We start from the raw sequence: 12,828 nt of genomic DNA, 5'->3' as shown, positions 1-12,828 counted from the left end.
ATTCTTAATTAGCCTCACATCTTTTTTTAATAAGCGCGACAGTCAAAGATACAGAGCAACGAAGCCATACACTGCTGAAACCCGTTGAGACGGTAAAACCAGCTGGAGACGGACATGAGAAGAAGGAAAAAGAAGCACAGAACATGAACAGACAGCAGCAGCAGGTCAGACAGGAGAAAGAGATTTCATTTTCTGCTCGAGTTGGTCAGATCTGTTAGATAGTGTGCTTGTCAGTGGAGCGTTTGTCCTGCTGGTTGTACCGGCTGACATCTGCAGGACCCCACCTTTCATCTTTCTCAGCTGAATGGCAGGTTACATCTAAAAAAAAAAAAAAACTCTCCTGCCCTACATCTGAGAAGACAACTACCAATTTGCTCCAAGTATAAGACAGCATTGAGTCCAAGAGAACCCGGTCCAAGATACTGAGGATAACCCACAGACCTCTCTGTTATAAGATTTCATAGCGACTGCTTCTGTCTCAGTGAAAATGCAACTAATTAGTGCGTTCAGTTCGCTTTTCAGCTTTCAAACACAATAAGCCAAATTGATCAAGCGAGGTACACGCAAGAATAATTCATTTCTCCAACAGTAAGCAGAAAGATAAAGAGACTAAGGCCAAAAGTCACAACACCATGAGAGAGCAGATACAACAAATATTCATGTGATCCTATGATTAAGAGATCGCTGCTCTACATGTGAATATTCTTGTGGGGGGAAAAAAAAGTCGAATTTTAGGGGGAAGTCATCTTACACTGATGTCAAGCAGCATGGGTCAAGCAAACATGTGACCTGGCTATATTTATACATGAACTCACTAAAATATTGAACATTTTCAGGTAGTTTCACAAAGATGGAGGAGCATGAATTTTAATTACATATGAATAATGTAGTCACGATCTGCTTTCTCGTTATAGCACACACTTAACGCACAATCCCTATATTTTCAAATTGATAAGGTGGCAACACATTGAGGCATGGACCTTTAGGAGGAGCTTTGCAAAAAGAAAGCAAAGCCTAGAATTATTTAGTATTTCAGATGGAAAAAAACATCATCTCAATCACAGTGACGCGTTGCACGCTGTGAGGATGAGTGTTTCATCAGGTCCCCATGAGCTGCAGTGAATTACTGTACAAATGGGACATAAGCAGCTAAGGACATGAGGCAAAAAAGTAAAACACTTGTAATTCCAGGTTGATGTTTGTCAGAGAAAATAACTAGAGAGCTTTAAAATGTAACATTTGTAAAACGGCTGACAGAAGTGGAGCGACCATATATTGTTGAGATATTATTTGACGTGATGAAACGGAGACGGTTGAGGTCACGCGTTAATGTTGCACCGGGCACTCGAGACTTAGCCTGGAGTCACCGCACCCAAATTCACAGCACGAAAATACAGGTGTGAACACGGTCCACTGAGGATTGTTACTACTCGTTACATCCTAGCGAGTGTCGGCTTCGGGTTCATTTTAAAACTACTGGAGCGGCTGCTCATCAATCGCCACTGACCACCATATACCGGATGCCGTTCGCCAAAATTCTCCCACCGCCCTTCAGAGTGGCTGAGGGAACCTTGAAGCGAACTGGGTTTCTAGACTATATCCCAGCGAAGACTGAAGGTGTGAGCAGTAGGTGGGCGGAGCCAAGCTACTTGTGACTCTGATCCATAGCAGAATCATTATCCTGGGGTGAATTAAATTGATTTCCACTGACTGTAAAATGTATTTTTATCTTCCTGACCGAATATATACATATAGACTTATCTTATCTTCTCATTGATTTTATCCCACTCTGAAAAGTTGCAACTTGTTGTAGTGTACCAAACCACGTTGATGTATAAAGAGAACACTGTAGATGAATAACTTTATATTAGCAGGTCATTTTAACATCCGTAGATTTTTTTTTAAAAGATTTTGGCATCAAAAGAATGAAAAACCTCTGTAGCCTTCAGCAATTTATGTGAGTAAACTTGAGATTAAATATATTTCTGTTTATAAATATGGATCCTTTTCTCTTTTCCCTTCCACTTACTGCACAGTGCCCTCCAAAATTATGTTGCCACAGTTGAATTATGCGGCTTTTAACTTTGAATATGCACATTTCTGTGAAAAAGTAAAAATGCATGTTCATGTGAAGACCAATAAAAGAAACATGATAAATCAATCCTATTCAACAACTTGAGTTAATGACAAAAAAACAAGTTTCTCTGGTGGAGGGCTATGAATATTTCCACCACTCCCCAGTCTGACAGGAGGTTTATTGTGTTATGCTATGAATCTGTGAGTAACTGGTGATTTGTGATGTCATCATTTACGGTCTGTAAATGGCCAACATCACACCAAAATGTTTCCTATCTTTAGTTTGTCGTTAGCTGAGGTTGAAAGGCCTCTGAAGAACACAGAAGCTTATGTGTGGAATACTGACATAAATACTAATATCCATGCAGACTTGTGTCGAATAAAAATTAGCAATTGATGTTAACCCATCATTGCATCATATTCCATTTAATTATTAAAACTTTCAGAAATAGAAAGACAAACCAGAAAAGGAAAGGTCTCGTTCTGGCTGATGTGAACTTCCTACATTTTTTTTATTATTATTATTGACCAGTTTCAATTGGAGCTGCGGGTTTTTTTTCCTATTTGTTTGTGGTCTCTGCTGTGTCTGATAATGAAGTCACTATGGGTCAGGTTGAAGAAAGGTTTTCTCTATACAGCTGTCACTCACACAGCAAACACAATTATTGAAATGATAAGTCAGTTAATTGATTAATTCATAGAAAAAGAGTTAATTTTGACCAATAAATTACTCCTTAAAGTAATTCATAGGAAAAACATGATATGGTTTTAACTTCCATTTACATTACAATCCAATATCTGATATTCAATATATCAGAAACATGAAAACATCATCTCATTTCATACTGTACTTTGCAATTTTTATATTTTCACATGTTATATCCATCATTAATCTGTTTGTAATTATATGTGCAGCCCTGTTTATATCGTACCTCAATGTGACTCATTTACTACACTGTGGCAGGTTTATAACAGCCCATAATTTAACAACCCCTACATCATCAGCTTTAGTTTAACTGCTAGAACACCATGAAAGAGAGGAATACTTTCACGTTTAAGTGTTCGTCTTAGCTGATTTCTAGTTTTGCTGGCAGGGAATGAGGGAGAATGACTGATGAGGTATAACAGGAATAAAATGTTCATGTACACAACAAACATCTTATCACCACCTGTGGAACACGCACGCACACACACACACACACACACACACACACACACACACACACACACACACACACACACACACACACACACACACACACACACACACACACACACACACACACACACGCACACACCCTCCTCTTTCTCTCTGGGCTGTTGCTATAGAGACACTAATAAGGTTGTCAGAACCACTGAGCGATGCTTTTTTTCCCTGCTGTGGCTTGAGTGACAACAACTGCTGATAGCTCGAACACACAGACCACCGGCCCTGGAGCAAGGCACTAATACTGCTGGCCCTTCTTCATGTTAATGTTTGACATAAACAAACAAACAATAAAAAAAAAGCTGTCAACCACAGCGGTGAGATACAAACCACGATGGCTCTGCAGGTAAATGTAGAAAAGGTTGCCATGGTGATTCACCTGAATAGGCTTAATTTTATGTCTATGGGAATGGCTGCTGTCAAAGCAGTTTGTGTCAAAGGATGGATGAGGACGAAAAAAGAGGCTCCGTTATCCAGTGTGTAACTATCTCTGTCCCCAGATGTGCCTGTTACCGTCATCTACACTTGAGTACCAGAACATCCAACAACAATAACAAACACCAGAGTTGAGACTAAACACATAAACAAATGTTGCATCCACAAGCAGGCCTGTCACAGTTATTACATAATTGCTTGATTACAGTTATTTGGACTGACTGCAATTGTTTTGCACAACCATTAATAATGCTGAATGTTTATTTGACTACGGGTACTTGTCATTGACAGTAATGTTTTTTTTTATATTTAAGTAACAGGCTTTGTATATTAAAGTTGATATTTATGTCATATCTGACCTGTGCAAATTGTGTTTACAAAGCCTAAAAGGCAAACAGAAATGTAATCTTTATTTTAATATTCCAATTTTCACTTGCAATAAATGGCTCTCCTTCATATTTGTATATTGTGTATTTTTAAACTATAAAAAGGCTTTTAACAGTGGCAAAAACATTAACAAAATAAAATGAAATTTAATCATTAGTCGCAATTATTTCTATGACAATTCATCATTAACAGAAATTTCATGATCGTGACAACCCCGTCCATAAGTTTGCAGTTAGCTTCCTTCCCATGAAAACCTGAATGAAAAAAGTATTCACTATGTGAGGGTTTCGGTTGCGGTCAGTTTAGTTAAGCTGTAAAATAGTTAGTGAATCCTCACCTCGCAGCTGGAAAAATCTGTAAATCTAATGTGAAATTTAGTCATTAAAATGTTCCCTATAAACTCAAACGTTTCCATCAGTCTTGTGCTCAGTTGCTACGCTTCTTAGCATTCCCCCGCAGGGTTCTCTGTTTATGATTAAATATATCTTGCTTGCCTGCTGCTTCACTATGTTTTTAATCATGTCTGTTTTGTGCAGGATCTATAAAAACAGGTCTAAGTTTTACATATCTGCACAAAAAAATCAATGAATTCAGTTTAAATGAATATATGGGAACGTCTCCAGCTGACAGAATAGTGGTAAGTATGATTTCTTAGAAAGCAGCACGAATACTAATAACATGTAATAAATTCACTAATAGCAGCAGCAGTGTCAGGGGAACTCGACATGACCAGTGGAGCAAAGCACAAACAGCAGCCATGTTATTACTGCTGATCACTGTGCTGGTGTTTTCTTTACATCTAACATGCTGACAGGGTGCGGTGCTTATTCTACAATCTGTTGGAGAGGGGGAACATAAGGTGGAAAATGAAGTCCTCAAGACTCATTGAACTCCGTTTGAGAGCTGGCACTCTGAGAGACACAACTGCTCATCAATTCATGCTTTCAGAGCGGTGGAGGCTGATAGCAGATTGTTTATCAATTGCAGTGGAGTAGGCTGATCAATAGGAAGGAGACTTGATGATTGTCTTGAGCAAAATAAACAAAAAATGTTCAGTCGGATGAGTTGAGGCTTAACAAGCTCGTCTGGCATCCGGGGTTGAGATCAAATTCCCCTGCCTGCATTAAAGCAGAGCAGCTTTAGAGCAGACGTTGCTGGCAGATTCTCCCCATGTTTGGAACAGAGCATGCAGAACTTCCTGGACTTTTCCTGGTGGGGGGTGGGAGGACCTGATCGTACTGTGAAAGTAATGTTTGAACAGAGGAACTTACCTTGACTTCTTTCTGTAGCTTTCCGAATCGAACCGTGCCGTTCAGAATGCTGCTGATGAATCCCTGCTTTTCCTGCTGAAGGCCTGAAGCCTAGAGAGGTAGACAGGGAAGATGGAGGGTTACTGATCTAAGAGAGGGGCACAGAGGGAGAGTGCAACACACATTTGAAGAAGAAAGGGAGGGATTGTGGGAGAATGGGACAAAGAAAAAGAAGGAAAGACTTAAAAATGCTGCCAACTTTTACAGTAATCCAGTGCAGCTGAATGGGTGAACCACAAACGGTAAAACATCAACGTCAGCTCGTGCACTTCCATTACAGTCTTCTTAAAAACAACACAAAAGGAACATAAGGCTCTGTAGAGCTTCAAAAAGAGGCAAAACACACCATTACATTTGTTTACCTCCACTATAATCCAGGTGTTTTAATAGCTAAGTGACATTAACAAAAATAAAAAAAAAGTCCCTGCAGGTCGGTGAAGGAGGCTATAATTAAATTTCAACAGATCAGCTCGTTATCTTTAAATCCACAAAATTAAACAGCTGCACTGCTCACATTATACGCCCCCACCTCTGAACAACCACATCTCTCTCTCTCTCTCTCTCTCACACACACACACACACACACACACACACAGAGCTGTAGTCACCGTGTCCTCATCCAGACAAATGGGTGCTTGTAAGCTTCAGACCTCTAATGTACCGTCAGTCTGACCTTTTACACATGACTAGCGCTTGCTTTTCCTCCAAACGTTTGGCAAAGTCCTTGTATCTATTAGCATTTACCAGAAAAAACGAATTCTCAGGTCCTCTGCCAAACAATGAGCCAGATACCTTTTTTCTTTTCTATTTGTTTGTGTTAGCGCTTGTTTTTGGTTTGAAGTGCTCTCATTTTTTAAGACTGAATCTACCGACGTTGAAGAGCGTTTACTGCCCGAATACTGAAAACAAAAGTCTTTTAAAAGTTGTGATTTCAGAACGGTATGAAGACTCGGAGAACAACAGCTGCTATTAACGGAATGATGAGCCCACTTGTTAATCAATACTGTACATTGATCCACAGCCAAAAAAATACATTTTCCATGAGAATATTTACTCCAAGTTCAAGAAGAATGTAGATAAAATCAGTAAAAGTAAACACAGTTGAAAACATTACTGTGTGATCTCCTCTGTTCCCATCATCCCTCTCTTTCAACTGAGGACTATTGAAGTGAATAAAAATGCTGATGGCTTATAGCCTTTGACCAAGTGAAATATCAAATACCTTGTTTTCTGTTGACCCTGTTTAGATTTTTTTGCAGCTGTAAACAGATCTCAGTTTTCCCTGTGTATTGAACTGAGACACAAAGTTGACATCTTTGAATATATTTGATGTCATTTTGGGGATACAAATGCATAGCCTTCTCACAAGTATGTAGCAAATACACTGACACAGTATATTTCCAACACCTTCACTGGTTAGAGCCTGATTCTTTCTATTTGCATTCAGTGCACTATCGCAGCAGCTTGTTACAGCCAGCAGTATATACAGCTCCGATAGATAGTTCAGCACTGGGATTCTCAAAGAGATCAAACACAATCGAGTAAGTGTCATTCCAGCTGATTTGAAAACATCTGCTCCAGCTGCAGCTCAACTCTCCCCAATAATTTAGCCAAATCTTTGGGCTCCTACTTCATGTCAGTAATTCTACATGAGCTATGAAGCATATATTATGCATATATTATCCATCGACACATCTCTCAGGTGCGCGCCTGTCCTAGATGAACGGGTGGAACGATGTCTCCCCAAAGAGAGCAGGCAGAGAGAGCTTAGTGAGAAAGAGCAGCACATCCAGCAGAGGCTCAGCGTGGAGCAGGTGGAGCTGGAGATGAAACTGATGAAACATCTCACTGGAATGCAGAAGGTAAATGTAGTAGCCGTTGTTGTGACTGCAATATGACTCAGAGCAGTCACATACCATAACAGTGAGCCAGCATGCACAATACACCCCGAGGACCTGGACCCCTCTCACCTGAATAAAATGAAGTTGTTTGTAATGTCATCAATTATTGCTGTGCTTTTTCGACAACAGCTTTTCAAAATGAAATGGAAAAAAGGTCTATCAGGCGCTTTAGTAAATATAGAGGAATGCTTAATCAATCACACTTATGCTGACATGACAACAGCATACAGTACATATGACAGGCAAACTGCCTCTGTTTGATAGATGACACGTCACAGCAAGCACAAAAATAGATTTTCCTGCCTTCATAGAACATCTGTCTCCAGCCACATGCTGCACCGCTGCTCTTTAGTACTCATTAGCTTCCCAGTTTATGTGAAGCGCTGCTTTATCTGGGTTGCCAAATTGTCTGTGTTCCCTTGCTGCTGTCGCACATGACCGATTCCCGCTGGCTGCTTCTTCTATGGTTGTATTTTTTTAAGTCCCACCTGCCTACACACCTGTTACAAGTTGACCAAGTGAAAAAATGCCTTTAAGCCTTGCCTGCTGAATTCTGCCGTGCATTTCAGTTCAACGGTTTCTTGCCAGCTGACTAAGCCTGCATTTCTAGCACCAGCCTAAAGGCCAAATTAAAAAGATCTGCAGCTCCAGAAACAATTCAAATCATTGTTATGTGTGCTCACTTTGCACTGAATTTCAATGGTAATCGTCAATATTAAATACTGCCAAAAACTCATAAAAGCTCAGAGAGAATAGAAGTTCAGAGAAAGTAATTTTCAAGTCATAGTAATTAGCTTTTGTACAATGAAAGAGATCTTGTACAAAGGTTGTACAAATGTTGTTATCAGTAGCATCAGTCGTACCATGTGTAATAGTTGGTCTCTCTCCTGGGAAATGTGCTCTGCCACAGAAATGACAGCTTCCAGGTAGTGCCGAGCCTTTTCCTCCTGCAGCACACATTCCTCCTTTTGCCCCCTCAGTACACTCAGCCTGCTCTCTGCCTTCCTGAGTGGTGCAGAGCAGTGAGCAAGAGAATAGGTGAAAGAGAATTAAAGAAGAGAGGAAGAAAAAGAGAAGGAGGGCAAAACACAGGAGAACCAATGGAGTGGAAAAGAGTTTAGGCAAAAAGAGAGAGAAAGTGTGGGAGAGGTGAAGGGAAAGGAAGAGAAGAGAGACAAAAGAGTTAGCTGGAAGGTATCTGGAGGCCCTGCCATCTGTACACAACAGTGAAAACATTGTTGGTTAATCAAACACCTTCTGACAGTGTTCACACGTCAGAATCAGACAGTCCACATTAATCTGAGCAGCGGTCTTCTGGGAGCAGAGGACGGTTCCGGGCCAGAACAGATTTTAGAACAGCTGTCACCCCAGACAAAAATAAATCAGCCCCACTGGAGAAAAACCTGATCTGAACTCTAATAAGGCGTATATGCTGTTGAAAAGCACCAGTGTGCTAAATGACATCGCTCACAAAGTACTAAGACATTCATGGTCATAGTGAGCATATTTTTTAAACTCTGCAGAGGAGGGATGGAGCCACTAAGTAAGTAATCAAATACAGTCACGTTATGGAGTGATAAGAAGAGCCATACTCCAGCAAAAAAAAGTGTAAGTGTTTTAAAAATGTTAAAACATGAAGAAGAAAAAAATTCATTGATTTTGAATTCATTGACCATACATCCAGATTAGACTGACTCTACCCGCCGTCTGCCCACAACCTCAGTGGGTTTTCTTGGACTCTGAGGGTTTTGCCTCCTCTGCCGTGTATTTTTGTAAACAATCAGTAAAGACTTTAACTTTGAATCCTGTCTCTTGATTCGTGCTTTGGGGTCCAGAGTGTCTACATGTGGGGGTGGTAGAGCTGGATGGAACGATACAAACAGTTGTAGCAAGGCTAGCTTCGGCTTTGAGGAAAGGAAAGTCTTCAGTGTTAATTTAGTTACTTGGCATTGCACTCTGCTCACAGAACATCCTTCATATGGTGGCCAATGCTGATTGGTTAAAGGCTGCTCCAATAGTTTCGAAATTAACAAGAGGTATACTCCAACTAGGATGTAACTACTCAAAAACAATCCCCCATTGAGTGTGGTCACTGGCCAGACCGTCTATTCAGGGAAGTGAATTTGGGTTTGGCAACAGGATACATCCACACACAAATCTTAGAAGACTTAGAACTGCGCATTCGTCATCAGATTTTCAGTAAATCGACATACTGGATACCTTTTGCAAAACCTTCACAGATTTTAGAATATGACAAATGAAACTGTATATATGACTATGAATTGTACATTTTAAACTCAGCAGCCGTAAAAGCAATAACAATAATAAGCTGAAGACTTTCTGGGCCCAACAGTGCTGAGCACTTCCCTCAATAAGAAAAACAATGCATCAGGTTTCATGTGTGAGATAAGGGCAGACAAAGAACGCTGTATATATATATATATATTCACTACCTGTTCGCTTGTCTGGAGAGCTGCAGCTCAGCCTCTATTGTCTTTATATCAGCAGACAGTCTGGCTTTGTCCAGAGCCAGACTCCTATTCTCCTCCTGCAGGCTGGACACTCTGAGAAGCAATTGGTCCATTTCACTCTTCTTCTTGCTCTCCTGCTGCTCCAGTTGTCTTGAGGGTCAAGAGAAGAGGTTACAGCACATCCCAACACAACGGCTGCTGCTGGGTGAACCAACAAAATGTATCCAGTTATTAAATAATGCATCAATGCACCGGTGCCCTCATTTGGCTTGAAGTACTGTATGTACTTGGTATATGTGTGTGTCACCATCTACCATTCACCCTGAGCTGTTTCACTGATTTCTATTGACAAATGAATATGATGCAAAAATGATCCAAAATGCAACCTAAAGATATTTGCCTCAGCTTTAGTAATCCTATACAACCTTTTTTGTTTTATCTATTTGCAAAGAATATGAGTTTTCTGTTAAAATCCCACTGGCTATGATCACACCTCACCACATTCATTTTTTTTGTCACACACCAATGGCCCCGTGTATTGAAATTGAAAATGAAATGCTTCAGGCGAGACCGTTGTTGTTATTCTTGTCTTGTGCTTTTTATATCCCACAAATTCCATCCATTTCTAAACTGAAATAAAGGTAAACAAAGCTAACTGCACACCTTCACTTAACATACAGCAAACCAGCCTGTGTGTCGCTAATATAAACTCTTCGATGTTCACTTCAAAACAAGAACAAATTGGGATACAGAACTGTTTTAACACTGATTAATTCATCTGTTAGAGGCAGAAATATTGAGTAAAAAAAGAGACGAAAGAGTGCTTTTACCGTCTGAGTTGCCCAGCGGTGCTGCAGTGTTCGTCCCAGGTGATGGCATCCTTCAGGCGGGCCTGCAGGACTTGGACCTCCTTCACATGTTTCTGTAACTCCCTCCTGCTCTCTTCCAGGCCCTCCTGCAAATGCTGCTTTTCCACCTCCAGCAACATCAGTTGCTTAGACACCTTGGTTACTATGGAGAGAACGAAGAGAGAAGGAAAAGTATAACAAACAGTTTGAGTGAAAGTAGTGCAGGACAGAGAAAAGGAAGCTATTTTCTTCAGTTTTAGGTTATTCTTGTACCTGCCTTTGGAAGAATGTATCTAATGTAACACTCTCAAGGTTTTCAGTCTTTCCCTATATCCTGTACCTTCAGAGTGGCGTTTGCTGTCATTGGCCTTGGCCTTAACATGCTGAGCCTCGAGCTGATCAATCAGAACCTGGTTCTCCTGCAAAACCAGAAAGGCCTGTTGTTGAAGTTGATGACTGCAGAGAGAAAGAAAAGGAGAGAGAGGTTATGACAACACTAAATTAACAGAACAAAAAGCTGTTAATTGATCAATATGAATAGAGCAACTATCAAAACAAAAAAACAGAATATCACTAATTATCCTTATTTCAACTGGGACTGGCCAGAGATGAAATTTACACATACTGCCAAAGTCAAACTTTGGATATAAAGACCGGATGTTTTGAATGTGATACTAGCAGTACATATATTAAACTACATATAGATTAGCTTGAAAGCATCTACGGCTGGTCCAGAATCATTCATCTGTCCATGAACATAACTTTAAAGACCCTTTAAAGATTAAGTATGCTGCTAACATACATTAACAGCATATATTGATTCTTGCAAGTAATAACAGTTGTTTTATTTGAAAGTGTCGGACTGAGAATCACTGAGCTGATTGGTTTGTATGCAGACTGGTGTACTGAAAATAGTTCAAGTAATTCTTTCTTCAGTTTACAACCTGCAGTCATCTTCGCTCTTATGATCATAAATAAATGAATTTGGCCTACCTTCACTTCAAGTGGTGGTGCTGTCTTATCATGAATACTGGACAGTAAACTACTGTTCAATATTCAGTGTTCTGCTTTTGGTAAGAGTACTTGGAAAATGAATTACATGTAAATGCATGCAAATGTAGCAAGCGTCAACACACACGACTGCCAGTCGAGAAATCACATTATTCTTGATTTGATTCAACGGTATTAAATAATCATTCAGAAGACGTTAAAATGTCTGAACCTGCTGCTGTTTCACATAAAGTCACTGCTATTATCTGACCAGAGCTACTTGTAATCAGCCTGCAACATTCAAACTAGAAGGTCAAGAAAAAAAAATAGTAGTTCGCAGAAAGATGCAAAGGTTTTACCGTTTCATTATGTTTTTTTCATGCTATAGAAGCTACGGCCGGCCATTACTGAAGCAGGGGAGAATAAAAGAGTCATTTAATTGGAACCACTTCAGGAGAATGAGTGGTGAAGGCCAAGCAAGTGCTGACAGTGCTGAACCAGTACACACGCGGACCATATATTTGTTCTTACCTGTCCCTCTGGCTGACTACGCTGCTCTTGGCAATTTCATCGTGGAGTCTCTCGTTTTCTTTGACCACTCCCTCTACATGAACACGCAGCCTCTTCACCTCCTCCTGCAGACACAAGGACAAAAAATCTGAAGTTTTAAACTGGTGACAGCAAAACAAAAACTACATCTTGTGCTCTACTACCAGCCCTGAGCCGAGGTTTAAAGGTCTCCCCGGGGAGACACAGTCCTTCACTGAGGCGATGACTTGATTCGCCGGTTGTCCTGGTGGTGTTATTTCCAGTAAGCCTGGACATGCTTGCCCCAGTGGCACAATTACAACTCCCTTTAATGTGAAACTGGATCGCTTCAGTGCACAAATACCTGCTGAATGGAGTCTCATTGTTAGCAACTTAATTATGCAGCGAGTTAAACTGAATGCTGAATGTTTGTCCGTTATTTGCAAAAGCTTCATTACACTATGTTCAATTACAGCTGTACAACCTCTACAATAACTAAGGGCCACTGTTTTTCTTTAAAATGATAACACAACTTTAATTTATTCACACCTGCTTGAATACACAGGTGTCGGCATCATAAAGGCATCATCCTGAGACTTCAAGCTATGTTCTACCACAAGATGAAATTGACAGAATGTGCTACATTCTTCAACAGAAAAACTGTCATCAATTGGA

At 40.3% G+C, this 12,828-nt stretch overlaps 1 protein-coding gene across 2 annotated transcripts in view; it reads right to left on the bottom strand.

The window, feature by feature from the left end:
* The window catches only part of cep89 (centrosomal protein 89), a 62,664-nt gene that overhangs the window by 38,657 nt on the left and 11,179 nt on the right, over positions 1-12,828 (bottom strand). Inside the window, exons 11-16 of one of the 2 annotated variants that reach the window (XM_069174316.1) lie at positions 12,157-12,260; positions 10,976-11,091; positions 10,618-10,798; positions 9,770-9,937; positions 8,180-8,321; positions 5,377-5,466 (exon numbers count right to left, since the gene is read on the bottom strand). In XM_069174316.1, coding sequence (XP_069030417.1) covers positions 5,377-5,466; positions 8,180-8,321; positions 9,770-9,937; positions 10,618-10,798; positions 10,976-11,091; positions 12,157-12,260 — 801 coding nt within the window. Of the gene's footprint in view, positions 1-5,376; positions 5,504-8,179; positions 8,322-9,769; positions 9,938-10,617; positions 10,799-10,975; positions 11,092-12,156; positions 12,261-12,828 lie in introns of both variants that reach the window. The other variant, XM_069174317.1, reaches the window with a different exon arrangement.

Source organism: Embiotoca jacksoni, unplaced genomic scaffold (assembly GCF_022577435.1).
Source record: "Embiotoca jacksoni isolate LCO1_2020_lvr unplaced genomic scaffold, fEmbJac1.0.p SCAF_6, whole genome shotgun sequence".
NCBI classification, from domain to species: Eukaryota; Metazoa; Chordata; class Actinopteri; family Embiotocidae; genus Embiotoca; species Embiotoca jacksoni.
The sequence above is the reverse complement of the archived record's forward strand: the minus strand, read 5'-3'. Positions and strand labels throughout refer to the sequence as shown.